The 18,094-nt window shown below is 37.8% G+C and overlaps 1 protein-coding gene across 3 annotated transcripts in view; it reads right to left on the reverse strand.

The window, feature by feature from the left end:
• The window catches only part of MCC (MCC regulator of WNT signaling pathway), a 211,012-nt gene that overhangs the window by 164,601 nt on the left and 28,317 nt on the right, over nt 1-18,094 (reverse strand). For all 3 annotated transcript variants that reach the window (XM_051641985.1, XM_051641981.1, XM_051641982.1), the window contains one exon: nt 13,256-13,467. In XM_051641985.1, coding sequence (XP_051497945.1) covers nt 13,256-13,467 — 212 coding nt within the window. The remainder of the gene's footprint in view (nt 1-13,255; nt 13,468-18,094) is intronic.

Genomic DNA, 18,094 nt, shown 5'->3' on the forward strand with positions numbered 1-18,094 from the left:
ATACTGTGTTTCCTATACTACATCCCTCCACTGCCAAATCTTCCCAGCTGACTATAGACAGGCAGAAGAAATTAAAAGTTTTTATTTGCTTTCCTTACTCACCCTTGTTGTCCATTACTGGCAGACTAGCCATCAGACAGACCAAAGCATGTGGCACTACAGATGCATCCCAAGCATAGCAGTGCAGGACACTTCAGGATCTGAACTAGATCTGCTTCATACTGTACTCATATGCTGCACAGGATATATATTCCCCCCCTCTTTCCTGCTCCATACAGCAACATGGTGGAAAAAGACAGAAATACTGACTGAAAAACAACAGCAGAATTCAGTTTCAGATACGCAGAACAGGGGAGATATATTCAGATACTTTCCAAACAAAGTTTATTTAAAATTTAAAAAATTACTTGTAATTCACACACAAATTAAAATATTTTACTTTAACCCAAGCTGACTCCCACTGCAATCTCTGCATGCTTGCACTGAGTGATACAGGATTACACATTTCTCAGTTGGAAAGCATCAACTGTTACTTTTAACTAACACATAACTACTGGCACTGTTTGCTTCAGTTTCCTTATAAACTTCGCAAGCATTTCTTGACTAAATGTAATCATTCTTCTAAAATAGTTGCTATTACTATATCCCAGTTTTTAAATATTCAAGTAGCACCAATAACATATTCTGAACATTGTTCGCATGTGAAATTAACCAGCATTTCTCTGAGTTCATTTACTAACTGAATGAAAAAACTGTATCACAAATTTAAATTCCCAGATAGACCTAACCAATTGTCTCCTGGCAGTTTCACCATTTTCAAATAGATGTAAGTGATGAAAGACAGCAGCAGTACTAAGAACTTTGCTGAAGCCGAAGTATACTTTCCTACTGATTTGTGCCAAAGGCAGGTGTCACAGAAAACAGGAAAATATCAAGTATGCCAATTTTGCATTGCCAGGAAAAGATGAGAGAGCCCTGCAATCCAGTGAGTGAGAGGTGCCTGTTGGACTCAGTCCCTCTCTGTTTCTGATTGGCAGCTGACTATTTCCTCTCCCTCTCTCCCTGACTCAGTTCATCACCTAGGATAGGAATGCTCCCCTGCCATCAACCTTCTGCCTGTCTTCTTACTGAGCCTCCACAGTTAGGGAGGGGGATTAGGATGGGAATCAGTGAGTACTGCCTGGATGAACATGACTGTCACCAAGGCTTTCAGAAACAACATCCACCAAACATGTTCCGTCAAGACAGAAACACTAGGCTTCCACTCCATCACGGTGCATTCTGATCAATTACAGCTTTATGTACCTCTAAAGCACTCATGATGCATACTGCTGGTAGGTAAGTGCAGCTGCATGAAGAGATTCTTCCCAAGATAATTTCAGAAAAAAACAGTAACAACCATTAGTGTGGCCAGTTTGGTGACTGTTGATCCTACGGCCACTCTATTTCACTTGTTTACTCTTATTAAACTGTAGTAAAAAAATAATTTACATGTTCCCAAGATTCACTAAGGAGTCTATCTTTTGTTAATATGTGGAAAAAAAAATAAGTAAGATTTAGTCTATCACTTGGTATAAAAGGATTCTTTTGGGACAAGATAAAACTTTCTTGCCCTCCTCACCTTTTCTTTTGAAAATGTCATAGAATATGGAAAAAACAGCACTGGAGTTACTCTACAAAGCTTCTCTCCCATAATACGTCTCAGTAATTGCAATACTCTGTTTCTTAACAGTTATTGGAGCAGGTGTGACAATTGCAACACAGGAATGCTCCTTTCTTGTTTTGACAGCTGTAGAGTGAAAACTGCCGCATACAAGCAAATTATCTATTAAATATGTACATATCACAAACTCTTCAGCATTGTGTGTACCACTTTTTGAGAAGCAGTTTCACTCTGTATACAATACGCACCATTAGCTGATCACAATTCCAGGATGTATGAAATAAGGCCTTCTTAGTTGGTTCTGTTTAATTAGCTCTGTAATTGAAATGCAACTAGGCAGTTAGCTCATGTTTGTTTCTTTCAGTATCTGTAGTTAGAGCAACACCCTGCATAATTCCACACATCAATAAATTGCATCTTCAAATATTTCAAATATGCTACACACAATTTGGTTTTGTTCTCCCTCTGGCACAAAATACACAGGTGTAGTGCCAAAGCCTAAATATCCACAGGCAAAATAGTAGCACTCAAAAGGTAGCATGAAGGCTAAACTTAGAAGCGGAAATTGAATACAGTAGTTGGATAATGTTTCCAGAAAACTATTCAATAGCACTAATGGACTATGATTGAAAAGGGACAGGCTGAAAGGGATGGCAGATTCTTCTGCCAAACCGTTCTCATTAATGCTAGTGAAGGTTATGCACCTCGGTGGAGAAAAAAAAATCTAACTGATTTGAAACAATTGCAAGTAACCTTATCCTGAAGAATGAAGCACTTTCTCTGAAGAGAACACAAGCAAACTTCTTGCTTTCAATCACATCATCTTGATTAGTCTAAAACAGATAACATGTCTAGAATAATGTAATTTCCAAATAGCACTTCAATTAGCTACTCTCACCTGTTCATCCTTCCTCAAATACTTAATCCACTTAAAAAGTCATGTCCTTGACCTGACCAGTCTCCTTGGGAGTTCATATTCGATCCCTTTTCCATCCTCCAGTATATCACACCATGAAGCCACTCACTGACCTGTCAAACAGCCCCTCTCATTTTCTGTCATTTCATCCAAAGCCATCACATTAATTTTTATTCCCTCTGACCCCGCAGAGCCTTAGCATCAGGCCCAGACAGGAAAAGGAGCAGGCAGTCAACATGTTCACATTAGAGACTGGCCTGTGAGGACAACAGGGAGAGACAGTAGCAATTTCTACGCTCTTTTCATGTTGCAGCTGCCTAAGTATCACCAATGTTCATTTGCTCCTTGCTTAAAAACACACAAACAATGCCATTCTATAAACTACACTTCATTCCACCATACTTCTGCATAGCTTCCCTTTATTGTCCAGCATTCCCTTAGTTCAGTCATGCATTCCCCTGGTTATTAACCACATGGCAAATTCACTCATTTAACTTCCAGCCTCTAGAATCTTGGTAGCCATTGTGATTTAACTTCTCTAGACACAGCCTGTGGTTTTGCATACTTATTGCACTAAAAATGGGAACACTCTTAGTAACATGCCTGTGGATTAATCCTATCTTTAACATACCAACTTCTTTACTTTATCAGAACTTGTACTCCATTAAGTTTATCAGTTGTGAATCTCTTTAAAAAAAAAAATCTCACTTGCATAAGAAAGATTTGCCAGGACTCTCCTGCTAATTCTCTTCTGTTTTTCCCAGTCCCTGACAGTGAGACTTCCTCCTTTACATTCTCTCCTTACCTGTAAACTCTCTTGGCTTTCTATGTTGTCCTTCACACACTCTCACTTCCAGTTCTCACTTCACAGTCATGATTTTGTCTCTGCACTTTCAGCAACCCAATTCATAAGCTGCTTGCTTCTCTTTCACTCTTGAACTCTACCAAGACATCTATCTGTGGTCCGTCTGTAATTATTTTCCCTAATTCTAACATTTCTCTCCAGTCTGACTTCCATTACCACTGGCATATTTAACACTTAACTCCCTGACGTGGATCAGTCACCACACAGTAAGTACCCACAGTGACCCAAAAAAGAGGAGGGATCCTGGCCCCAAGTTTACAACAGAACTGTATTTGGACACTTCACCGCCACCTAGCCAAGCATCCCATTTTGCCATCTGTGGCCAAGATCTCTTCTGTTTAGCAGATGAACTGATGAATACCTTCTGACTACATGTATTTATATACACAGGTATATATACATACTTGTGTATATGTAGTATGTAGTCCATGTGATCTTTATATATATATTTGACATACACAATCAAGTATACACATATATATACCTTCACTGTATACATGTGTGTACACACACTTATCTATATAAATGTACATATCTATGTATGCATATGTAAGTATCTGAAATTTTGGATTTGCTGAAATGCTTCATCTGAAACATTTTCAATCAGACAAATTCTAGCAAATGGCAGGCAAGTGTCTGACTTTTTTCCTACACATCTTCCTACATTCAAGTTTCTCATCGTAATCTCCAGGACTGTCATACCTCTGCCTCACTCATTTCCACTTCAGCCTTCCTAGCAGTTTCATTTCACAGTGGAAGGGACAGCAATTAACCCTGTTTCAGCATTTTTTGGTATCTCTGACTTTCTTGAGAGTCCCTTACTTCTAGTATTTACTTTCAGGTAAGGGTCTATCAACCGACTAAACCAGAGCAAATAAATGTTTCATCATTATTAAGAAACACCTGGCACTCCTGTAGGTGCTACAGAAACAAAGGCTTTTCCTTCCTTTTCTATAATGTATACCAGATAATCAATATTCATGTAAAAATTAGATTAAACTTATAATATCTTCAAAAATTCAAAAGGTAGAAAGATTCAGTGTTGTCTTCTCCAGTTATTTCCCTAAAATTATAGCTTCAAGTAGGTGAAGTAATACAAAACTCAGTGTAGGAAATTACAGATGGCTACTTATCTTAAATGCATAAACCCCACTTGGGTACATCAGTGGTGTTCTTATTTCATTATGAACTCTTCATAGAACAGACACTGCCCTTCCTAAAACTTAAAGTTTATTCTGACTGCTTCCTACCATAATGAAAAGTGTAGTTTACCAATGTACTGCAACATAGCCATCATCATAACTTGTTTCCCAGCTGAGAAGTGGTAATGCCGTTTTCTGGCCCAAAATGAAGCAATCATGCTGAAACAGTTCTTCACTAAAAGTAGAAATAGCAAGCGCAAGGGAGCGCCTATGCAGAAATACTCACCTCCAATTTTCACTGCATTGGCACCAAAATACTTCTGCAAAACAGCTGTGCTGACAACCATACATTAGTTTTAAAAAACCCAAAACATGAAGAGTTTGAACAGTGGCAGCATCCTGCACTGCCTCAGGTAAATGTCCCAGACGTTAGTGTGATAGGGAACAACTGAACAGAGCAGGAGCATCTTGATGAACTTAACCATGGCACTGACATGCTTCTATGAAAACCCTGCCTCATCTCGCTTGGCTGGCAGGAAAATGGTTGATTACTCCATTATAGCTGAACAAGCACTGAACTGCAAAAGCACTTAAGTGTCACACATTTTCAACTGTGCACTGAGGTTATTTTTTTTCACTTTATCATCAACATTTCTATATAGCATGAGACCATAACATAAAAGTTTTGTGTGTGTGCAGAAGGGGAGGGGGAATAAGTCTTCTCATCTTTTTAGTAAATGAGGATTCACTGAAGCTCAGCATTGCCAACTGCCAACTGTGTCAGGTCAACAGTTCACACCCAGAGAACAGGCAAAAAAACCTCGTAAGACAGAAGAGCCTGTGTCACAATCTACACAGTAATCTTTCTGACACACTAGAATCTAGAAGGTTAATGTTGCTTCAACAGACTAATCCTGGGCCTCAGGCTCAGCTTACAACTGCCAAGTGAAGTAATCATATTAATACTATACTCTGTATAGCTAGTTGTGTGCAGTGGTGCTGACCTAACATACCAGAAGAATTGTTCTTCATTTCAGACAACTGGGGAAAAAAAAAAGAAGTTTGAAAAAGTAAACAGATCTGCACACTTGTTCTGGAGCCAGCACTCCCTTAAGAAAAGCAAACAAAAGGGAATGCATAAAGTTTCTACGCAAGGAGGGGGAGGGGATAAGACAAATTCCCTGCAACTCAATTAAAGCATAAGTTCTGAAACTTCAGCTGTAGACCTTCAAAACATCTACTTACACACACTTATTAAGAACCTCTTTACCATAGCACCCAATTGCCACATGCCAGTCCCCAATCATCCAATTACAAGGGCATTGTTGGGTCAAAACCCATCATTCTGTGCACTTCACCTATGTTATATGCTTGTAAGAAATATTATTCAACTGTCACAGAAAATTTCCAATTAAAAACCTCAGTCAAAAGGATCTATTAAAAGACTGCGTGAACAAATGTGCCCTGAGCTGACATGCATAGCATTGTCAGCAGATGGAAATAGTAACAGAATTCAAAAAAACCCCAAACCTCAACATATATGGTACCAAAGGGAATTTTGAAGAAAGTTTGTTACCTGCCTTTTGCTCACCTCTAGCCTGTTATGATTGAATAAGTTCAAAAGACAGTAAAACTACATTTCATATAAAATAGATGAGTCCTGGCAGACCAAATCCATAATGTCCATTTTAATTTACAAGAGAAAAAATTAATAACGGAGCACTACTAGAGGGCTATGGAAGCCAGGATTGTATAAACACGATGAGTAATCTTGTTACACCTTATGCCTGCTTCAGATAAACAAATTCCATTATAATGCTGGCTTGAAATCAAAGAAACAGTACAGAGCTTCCCATATCCCTAAACATAAAAAATGTCTGTCAGACAAAACTGCCATTGTGTCTGATTTCTGACAAGCCAGGCCTCTTGAATCTATATTCCAATAATCAGTTCTTCCTTTAATGGAATTCTCAGATTCTATTTTTAGCCTGGTAGAATCAAAATTAAGCCTAGTTTGGAAGTAAAGGCACAAAAGGCAAGGTTACCTTGGGCACAAATCTTTTACAAAGAGCAGGATCTCCTGCCCCCACCACTACAATATTTCTCAACTTCAGGCCTTCCTACTTACTGAGGTTCCAGCTGAAGGAATCATTAGGCTACATTTTTACAGTAACAGGTTTCAGTGGCATGAAAAAGAAATTGCAATACAAGTTGCATGTAGGACACAGAAAACAAAATGGTGACAAGTGGAGGAGAGGAAAAGACCCAGCTCCCATGATTTCTGTAACAGTATGCAGTGATTCCTGAATACAGAACAGACTCCCCAAGAAAATAACTTGGGAAAAATCAATCTGTGAAAAAATAACTGACATATCCCAAGAAACGGCTACAGCACTGAGTAAATTACTTGAAATACACAGAATCTAAGTGTTTCTTATCCACACTAGCCCCATGAAGAGGGAATAGAAAGGCATTGCTGTCTCCCATCCAAAAAGATGTAACTTGACAGCACAGGATACCTGATACTTTGGGGCCAAATTTCCCTGTCTATAAGGCAAGATGTAGGGAAGCTGAAGGAGCAGAGCTTCCAAAACCAAGGAATAAAGAAGCCTAATTAAAAAGCAGAGAAGATTTGGAGAAAGGAAGGAGAATAAAAAGGGCAAGACTTCACCAGAAAAGGACATAGTAATAGTACTGAGTCATAAAACCATACAGGCTTTAGAAATTAAAAGAGACACTTTAAAGTACGTTCTCATTAACAGAACAAAAGTAGCCTACAAACCAACCATGGAATTACCTTTCACAATACAGTTGATGTCTATAAATTAAATAGAAAAAAAAAAGGTTTATATTTAGGATAGATGTAAGAGTATACCTAGCCCTTTTCCCCCCCACCCTCTACAAAAGTATTTTTGCTTTCTTTGGCAATTGAACAATCCTTCCTGTTTTTAAGATGCAAATTTAAATATGCACATTTACTGGCTTCATTAAAATGATCCACAAATGTAGCTTAAAAAAATTACAGTACATATACAAGGTTCACAGCTTTTGGGAAGGGTTAGTGGTAGGGAGTTTTTAAGCAGTATAATTTTTACTCTCTAAAGACTCTAACACTATAGTGACTCAAGCCAAATAAAAACTTACAGACAGAAGATGAACAAGCAGACATCTGCTACCTGTAGATAATCTGGTCATATCAGTCTTTGTAAGGAAAGACTGTTGGTTACACAGCCACATCCCCTGCTAGTCACACAGCAAAGGACACCAGAAATATCAGCTGGTTGTCTTACAGCCAAACTGGGATATAAGGTATGAAATAACAGAATAAGTGATGTATTGTCAAATTGTCTGAAGTATGGAGAAAGGGCTGGACAAAGAGAATAAATACAAGATTTTTAATTTAATCACAGAATGTGATCTGTGAATATATGCCAACTACCAAGCGTCTCTGTAATATTCTCTTGCTAGAATACTAAGTACATTTTATAACATTAAGGCATTGCAAGAAATCATTATATGCTCAATAACATGACAGCAGTACAGTATTTACATGCAGATCACTTAACTTACATTTACATGCATCTCAGAGCACACAAGTGGTTATTGTGACTCAGGATTAAACAGCTCACTGGAGCTGTGTCAAGCCGTTATCTAGAACCAGCTGCATTACTGTCTGACATAAATGTAAACACAATGATAATACTAAGTGTGTTCTTTTAAACCCAAAATCTATTAATATAAAGAGACAACAGCAAGTTAGGTTTGCCTCATTATGAAGAAGATAATCTAGATGGGAAAGGAAAAGCAACCTGTCCCTGAAAAATGCAGGAGTGACTTCTGGAATATTATCACTCAGACTAAACTGTGTCAACTAAAAAGAATAGCTTTCTCAGAGCACTCATTCTGTCATAACTTGCAGCTCAATGCTCTTCAGGAGGAAAAATTAGCAATGCAAACATCCACTGAATATGACTAATGAAAAGGTATCACAGTAAGAATACCTATCTTCAGAGAACATGACACTTCCTAAGACAAAGACATTAAGTTCTCAGCTGCTAGTGATCACACTGAGAAACCAATGCTAATACAACTGCATATTTCTTTGCTATGAATATTTCCAGTATGCCTTCGTATTTCATAAACTTCTGGGTTGTGTATCAAACAGAGATGATATCTGCATTTGGCACAGAGACTCCACAGTCAGAACTAAATTCTGTTTAGTCACCTCAATTCTGATGTACAGAAAACACAGCCTGTCACACACACCCATGATCAAAACAGTCCTTTCCCAAACTTAACAAAGTCTTTAGTATCTCCATGTGAGGTACCCACGCATGCAAATCAGGCAGCGATAGCTAAGGAAAAGCATATACCAAAGTAGTTACAAGAAGAGGCATTAAGAAACTTGTTACATTCGCTTTCTACTTTATTTTGATGGCAACATCCAAAATCAGCTACTCTAAAGATGAAAAGTATGTGCAGACTTGGCAGGTGGAGCTATCTGCACCAATGCTCTGCTACCAATGGACACATTCATCTTGCATTGATGGCCCTGCACAAGATAAAGCTGGATTATGTCTGCTTAGTTGCTGGCCAGAACAACGAGATGCTGCGAGAAATGATGCTGGGAACACTGTAAATATCCCCTTCCCTCTGAGTCAATAAGAGCAATCACATCTGTAGCACTTGCATGGCTGCTTTGAGATTGAAATAGCAACACAGCCTTCTAAAAGCAAGTCGTCATTAAGAAATCCCACCATACTCTACTGTCAAAAACAGAGCTTCACTCTTTCCCTCTGCAAGTCAACCATACCCTCATAAAATCTTTCTAAATGTTTTCAACCAGAAGAGCTCTGCGAAGGAAGGTATAGTCTAAGAGCTTCCAATATAGCAGGAGTGTCTTTGGAAGGAAGTATCAGAGATTAAAAGGATCCTGGATCACACCAGTGCAGGGACTGGAGAGTAACAAAAAAATGATGCAATCCCAATCACTTTTACCTATGTAAATATAGCTACTTGTGACAACACTGAATTAGCACAACAGAAACAGTAGGCACAGTGACATGTGTTAATTTATATGTACATATTCTACTATTTTTTTTTTTTAATTACAAGTTAATCTATTCTATTTTAATCACGTTTAGAGGAGAACATGGAAAGGGAATTAAATATATCCAAACCTCATTGCTTCAGCTTATTAAACTTCAGTGGAATTCTAATGTGAAATGTGTCTATCATATTGAGATGCTGCCCTGTGCACCGTTTCCAGAAAACAGCAACACTTCAGCACCTACAACAGAGTGCTATCCCTCTTGAGTGCATGGCTGCCTAGAAAATGAACAGATCTGAAACCTAACTAGTTGTCTGTTTCACTACAGTTATCCACATTAGTAATCCTTCTCCAACTTTGAAGATTCAAGTACAAACCAAAAACAACTCTCAAACATGCACATGCAAAAAGAAATCCTTTGAATTATTTTCTATGCATGAAGAATAATTAAATTATTTACATGCCAATGCAATACAAACTAAGCTCGTAAATTATTACAGTTGGAAAACAAACAAGTACGCCCATCAGAGATGTTTGGTGTCGCATTTACCTTATTGGCATGAACAGGTATAGTAAGTGGTGACAGGTCATGTTAGAGCTCAATATGTTAGTCATAAATACTGGCACCAAGGTGAACTATAAAGAGAAACACTATTAATACTTAGATGTAAAAATATCAATCTGAAAAACAGAGTTACACACCCTATGAGGGCTACAGAATAAATTATTCTAATAAAACAAAAGCTAAATCTGAACATGTGTTAATAACCCAAAACATAGCAAAAATGACATGAAAAGAACAGACAAAAACCTACGAACTGAGTATTAATGTTTACATTTCAAACAGTTTTTTTTTTTTAATTGCATCGCTCCTGTGAAGGAATAGGAATAATGCCTCAGAGCAGGTACTATGTTTTTAGAAAGCTCTGCAGAACTGTATGTTCACAGGATTTAAAAAATACATTAAAAATATTCACTTTATAAACACTAAGCTGTCTTATGCTCATTTAGCTGTTGCAAATGGAAAACCTAAATGTGAAGGGCAGTGTGGAGATGCTCTGTATTGACTGAGCAGTATAATTTCTGCTGTAAAAGTACATAGTCACCACAGGGTTGTCTTTAGCCTCACTGCACAGTTTAAAATCAAAAGAAGGTTGTCAGAAAGAAAAACAGGAAATTAATAACAAGAATTGACACTCCAATAGGGAAAAGCACTTCAAGGTGCCGAGGGAAAAAACAATCACAACTTCTAAGTAGAAAGCACCTAACTGATTTACATTCACCTGTACAATAGTTACTTTGTTAGATCTCTGAGTCTAAACATCTACAAAGAAATGTCAAAAACATGACTTTCAAGAGTGTCCATATGACCTGTGTAGATGCATTTGGGAGAGGCTGCCAGGAAAAATTCACCTGTGGGCATGATGGCACAGAAAGGCTCTGCTCTGCTTTTTCCTAAGTGTTCTGAAGAAGACAAACATCTCTGGTTAACTTTGGGAGCATTTAAAGTTCCAGAGAGAAATGTCTACACAGAGACTGTTTTTAAATCTTTCTCCTATTGCATGGCTTTACAAAAAGAAATATGATCAACTCCTGAAGGGAAGGAATGCAGTTATTAAACCTCCACCAGTTTGCTAGAAGTAATCCTGGTTACAGAACAAAGGAGTCTGCTCAGCTCCTTGTGCACAACTGGAAAAGTTCCCTGGATTCAACATATAAAAATGTGAAAGCTGAGATTTATCATTTCTGAAAATGAATGCAAGGGAGCGGCTCAATTTGTCATTGTGGCAAATGCAGTTAGCTAAAACAACCTGAGAAACAGTGAAGAAAGTACCCATATCAAATCACAGCTCTAAGAAGGCTATGTTTATTTCCTTCAAAAGTCTTACTTCAGACTGCAGTAAGCATGCCCCTCTATTAAAAAACTTGAAAAGCAAAAGTAAATAATTCTCTCAGTTTTCTCCCATTCCTTTCTCTTTCCATTTTAATAAAGCCAAAGCAAAAATTTATATAAGAACCATGCCACTAATGTGCAGTCAGAGTCAAACAGAGATGCTATTGTGTTCATCTACATACAAACAGATGCTTGTTAAAACAAAGATCAGGCACCTTTTGTAAGCACAGAAGGAATTTAGAGCTGGAAATAAACAGAAAGCCATAAAATATAGGGACTTTTATTTCTCATGAGTTTTCAGCATTTTTATTTCTAAGATATCTACATGTCATAGCAATGCAGTAGCCTTCACATTGTACATTCTTGAATAACACTGTACACCTCTGACTTAGTATTTGCAAACATACAACAGGTTACCCATTTCTGGAACCATCCAGGAGCATAGACAGAGAATGTATTAGTACATGCCCATCTTGAAACTTGAATCAATGCCAGATCCAAAAAGGACACCGCAACTCACAGTTCCTACTCCAGAAACAAAAGTATACAAGCCACTCCTTTTGCACAGCTATACTGCTCCTAAGAAGCTTCAAGATTTATGATTTTTTTTAAAAAATAGTTTATGATTTATCGCAGTTGACCCCTTACTATCCTTCCCAGGGAAAATGAGGACACAATTCCTTTAAGGAACTGTCAACTTCCTTGAACTCTTTTCTGCCCTAGATAAGTTTAATATCTCTTTTTACTCAGCATATGGAAACTTTAGGTCCTGTATCAGCTCATGTTCAGGAACGTAAACAGAACTTAAAAGGCTTTTGAAAACCCTTCAGAATGTTTTCATGATTTTCTTTCAAATAATACAGCTTAAAGAAGTTGATTTTCCTCTGTTGCCTGCAATCACTGCCATTAGATAGAAAGTCAGCAGGGTGTTGGCCTAGACAATCTCCTGAGATTGTCTTACAATTTGAATTATCCTATGATACTATGAACTAGGAGTCCATTTCATCAAAGTCCAGTGTGTCATTAAGTAGCCATATTAAAAATGAGAAACCTTTTGCTTTCATTTTAGTATCTTTTACTTCTTTATTTAAACTCCTGTGCAACATAAATCACAATCATGCTACAAAATGACTAGGCTTTCATAACCTGTCTGCCTTAAAATAAAAACACAAACTTGATCCCAATACACTGTTGGTAGAGGAAAAAATAGTGTCCTGCTCCTTCAGCAGTTACATGTATTTTTAAAAAGAACTGTTCTTGCCTGTAGAAATAAAAAAGCACAGTACTAGCATTCCAAGGGTTTTAAAAAAAAAACAACAAACATTTAGTGGGCAATAATGAAATAACATGGGAAAAAAACTTCTGCACAACACTTCTGTACAATCTGACACAATGCTTACAAAAATCAATTGATAGATAGTTTTCAGACAGAACTCCTATTCTGTTAGGTTGTATAAATTAAGAACTTCAGTGTGACTCTTACAGACTCCTACCCTGTTTGATGAAAACCAGCTCTACGTAATGTACACCTATCAACTGCTAAAATCGCTTTTCTGGCAAATGAAAGGCAACTGTTTCCATGAAGGCTCAAAGGCCCTAAGGCTGGAATTTGTATGCTTCTTTTGAAAGAAAAACAAACAAACAAACAAACAAACAAACAAACACAAAAAAACAAAACAGGAAAAATTTCTACACAACTTAAAGGCAGAGGCAAAACGCACTTACAGTGTCGGCAAGTTCTAAATAGCTTCCTCCAACAGAGCTGCTAAAATCTGAGGCCTGAGCTAGAAGTCTTTGCAGAGCAGCCTGATGAGTCACATTGCTTCCCCCATACTCCAACACCTTTTGTAGTGGAAAATTACTCTGGAGGTCTGGACTCTGAAGGTCTCTTGCTCCTGAATCATACTCCCAGCTTTCTCTGGCTCCTGATAAGGCACCTAAAATGTAGAAACGAAAAAACATTCTAGTATGGGCAGTATAGAAAGAGCACACAGAATCACAGAATATGTCAAATTGGAAGGGACCTGTAAGGATCATTGAGTCCAACTTCCCACTCCTCACAGGACTACCTAAAACTAAACCATACTACTAAAAGCATTGTCCAGGCACTCACTGAACTCTGACACTGTTGGTGCTGTGACGGCTTCCCTGGAGAGGCTACTCCAGTGACCCACCACTCTCACAGAAAAGAACGTTTTCCTAATGTCCAATCTGAACATCCCCTGGCATAGCTTCATTCCATTTTCTCATGCTCTATCACTGGTCACCACAGAGATCAGTACACTCCCCTCCGCTACCACCCCTGAGGTCTCCCCTCAGCCTTCTCTTCTCCAAGCTGAACACAACAAGTGACCTCAGCCGCTCCTCCCAATTCTTGCCCTGGAGACCTTTCCCCTTCTCGGCTTCCCTCCTCTGGACACATTCCTGTAGCCAGATGTTGTTCTTATACTGAGGTGCCCAAAACTGCACACAGTCCTCGAGCTGGGGCCACACCAGTGCTGTGCAGAGTGGGACAATCACCTCCCTCGACCAGCTGGTTGTGCTGAGCTTGATGCACCCCAGGACATGGCTGGCCCTTTTGGCTGCCAGGGCATGCTGTTGACACATGAATACTCTCATCTTTCCAGAAAGTGAAAAAGTAAACAGCTTCACCACCTTGCACATGCAGACAATGCCAGAGGAAAAAAAAAAAAAAAAAAAGTAGTAACATTTTAAATACATAGATCATTTACTAAATTACAAGGTCCAGAATGAAAAATGAAAGCATTTGCATGCATTATTTAGTATAAAGACTGTACATTACAATAGCTAAGGACCACTGAATGCGTGTCAGTTACTAAGTCAGATTGAAAAGTAGCACTGATCAAAGAACAAAATAGGAAGACCATAATTCATTTCTTCTTGGTTACTGAAGACCAATACAATCTTTAAGCTGTTCCTCTCTTCTTACGTTAGCATTGCCTTTCTAACTATCTTAGGATTGATTGTTTCAAGTTTCAGAGACACATCAATCACAAGATATTTTATAACAAATCAATGCAAGAATATGATAATACAGCTAGTAACAAACAATTAATGCTTCTGAGAAAGCTTCTGTATCATTAAGCTGTATGGCTGCTGTTTTCTCCATGTATAATCCTTCCAATTCCTTCCAGTAAGAGACTGGTTTAAAACTTAAAACAAATGTAACAAATTTTTCTTACTGTATGAGTAACTATTTAATGCTTGGGTGCTGCTGCTTCCCACACAACTCTCCCACTCCTTTTAAAATCTAGTGATGTTTTAGGATCAACAATTTCCTATGGCAAAACACCACATGGTAAACACTAGATTATTTAATAATCCTGGGCAGCGCTATAAAATTTCTTATGTAGATTCTTAATGAAGATTAAGAACAATAAACTGACTTGTCCAAGCACACATTCTAAGTTAAAAGAAAAGCCAGAACAGAATCCAGAGCTACAGACTACAGCAAAACCCTAAATCCAGTGTGCAATCATCAAACCGTAAGTTATTGTATGCAATGACATCCTATTAGTTTGAAAGCTTTTCCTTTTTATGAGCTGGTTCTCTCTCTCAAAAATTCATTAGCATTCTAAATGAGAGCTTGCTAATCAGTTATTACTTATTCACTATAATGTCACAGAGAAAAAATAACCAATATAATGAACTATTAGGATAATATTTCCCCCTTGTCAGGAAAGTTCAAGTTGCAAAAGTGCAAAAGGAAAACTAGCCAGAAGGGAAGCAATGAGAATGTGCTAGTCTTTAAACATGTAAGTAGACAAAAACACACACACACACAAAATTACATTTTATACTAATATAATTACTATGATTCATTACCACAGGTAATAATTAAAGATTAATTCAATTACTTTTACACCAAGAGCATGCACCGCCATACTTCATCTTCGTACATGCTGCAAACTCTCCAACAGAGCTGAACTAAACTACTGCTACCAGCAATATTTTACCTTGAGTGTCATGTACAATGACTAGTGACCATGCACAATGTGCTTCTGTCCTCCTGTGGCTACAGTAAACCATACTGCAAAAAAACCCAGAAACCCACACAGCTGAAGCAGTAGAAATGTCTCGAGCTGGAGGGAGACAGGGAATCAGTTCTGTCATCAGTCATCAGTTCCCAGGCTTGACAAGAACATGGGAAACAACTCTACACAGGCATTTCCACAAAGACAGCTGATTACATCATATATATACACCTCTTTTGACAGAGCTAAATATGGCACATATTTCAACAGGGTACATGCACTATATTTCTATTACTCAAATGGCATTGTTCTGCAAAACAGCTTTCACAGTGTTCAATTAACAACAGCAGTTTTGTTGAAGACCCAAGTGACCTTTATAGACTGCACCATCTGCCATCTGATTGCAAGCACTTAACACTCAGAAGTCATCTGTCAGTCACAGATGGATCCAGGAATGATTGTGTTTTTATGACTGCATTATAATTGTATTTTTAATCTGTATTCCTAATTTTAAATATTCATACTAAAAATGCAAAAAGAGATGGCTGTTACAAAGGAAGGCATTTCCAGTATTTTTTAATTTGAGCTTAACCCAAAAAAATCCCTCTAAATTTGCCCATTTTCCAACAGATTACAAAACTCCAGCTAGTGAAGATGCTGTCCTCCTGGATCGTACACTTTTAAAGCCTCAGCTCGGCACGGCAACTCTGGAGTTGTCAAAACTGTTATTTCAGTAGTAACTGAAAGTTCAGTCAGGAATTAACAAACAACTGTTGTATGTTCCTGTAATTAACATACAATTTATGCTCTTAGAGTAGTAATGAGAAAGAAGAGGTCACTAGGTATGATTCTGGCTTATGGATGGCAAACACAAAGACAGCTGACAATGCAAGATGGTATGAGCTCAGCCAGCCTCTAGGTCTCACACAGCTACAACTCACTCAATAAGAGTCTTAACAACAGAGATCCAAAGTCTGATGATTGTTTTCCATGAGGTATCAGGGACATTTAGTTACTTAAACTTATTTGAGGAACTCTGACATTTAACACAGAAATGTGATTTACATGTGCATTTGGCACATCTTGCTGCTTCTGGGAGAAATTTCATTCTAGAATATGAATAATTTACTGCTGAGTGGGCAGAAAGTCCTCTCAATTCAGTGTTAGCCTCTGGTCTCAAAACCTATTTCAATCAGCCATGATTTTGTAATCAGAAAGTGCATAATTATTTTAACACATTTTCTTCATGCTCTACTACATGCATACAATTCCTGGAGATACAGTCCATCTATCATCTCATTTCATACACCAGACCACGCAATAGGACTAAACAGGATTTCGATGTAGGCAAACAGTGGCTGCAGTCATAGCATGTGAGCCGGACAGCTCCTCTCTCTTCCACCTAAATTTTGTTAAATATTCAAAATTCAGATTCTGACTGTCTGAAGACAGAATCCTTTTGTATTCCAAAAACATCATCTTGCCACAGGAATTGTAGGGTATTTTTCTCGTCTTCCATTCAATAGTTAAAATGTTGACAACCTATCAAAAAGAGTGGGAATTCTGAATGCTTGATTTATTATTCAACGAAGACAACAGGGAGATTTGCAAAAAAACCTAGTAATTTCATTACTAACTTCAGTAATAATGGTTTTGGAGGTAAGAGCACCACTGAATGAAGGGAAAAACATACAAAATTAACAAGCAATGGGCACAGTCTGCTGAACAAGACATGAAGTAGGCCTAGCTATAAAAAGTAGTGGGTAAGGGAAGAAACTTAGAGGAATGAAGAGTAAATCTTTGGACATTCAGACATTGAACTTGCATGAGCTGATGCAAAAATCGGAAGGGCCAAATGTGCTTTAATGAAAATTCAAAAGCTGAAGAGAGCTCTAATTGTTCAAACAATATATGAAGCACAGTAAATCAAAACAAAAAAGAAGTTATGCTCCAAAGGGGATCAACTTTATACTAAGCCAACCTGACTAGAGAAGTGAAAATTATAAAGTTATATTTGGAACTTACTGAAACTACTTCCATTGTTTTCTACATAACATCATGTGTCTCCGTAACACCAATGAAGAAGTGGGGATAGTGTTTTTGTTCATGTAAACCTACTGGTAGACCTGTTTATGTCTGGAAAGGAACCTACTTAAACCACAAGATAACCTCAAAAGGCTCTGTGCAACTCAGGGATTCAATCCCATACAGGAATCAAAGACCAAAGTCTCCAGTTTCACTGTTAGTGAGTACCACCTGATACATGCCTGAAACCTTTCAGCTAGAGTAACTCTTTCCTGCATAGCAGAAAACACACTTCAAAAGCTGTTTGTTATTTTGCATCAGATGACAAAGCAATATGAATGATGGCATGAAAAAAAGGTGATGATAATAACTGAACCTTGCATGCACAGGTGGGTGAGAATGTTGATTCTAAATACAGAAAACTGTCTGTTAAACATCCATTACAAGTTCTAGGAAAATTCAGAATAAAACAGCTTTTCAGATTTTGGACAAAATAAAAATATCTGCAGAGGCATAATTTTAAAATGCATTCTCAATTCAGTAT

Source organism: Apus apus, chromosome Z, assembly GCF_020740795.1.
Source record: "Apus apus isolate bApuApu2 chromosome Z, bApuApu2.pri.cur, whole genome shotgun sequence".
Taxonomy (NCBI): Eukaryota; Metazoa; Chordata; class Aves; order Apodiformes; family Apodidae; genus Apus; species Apus apus.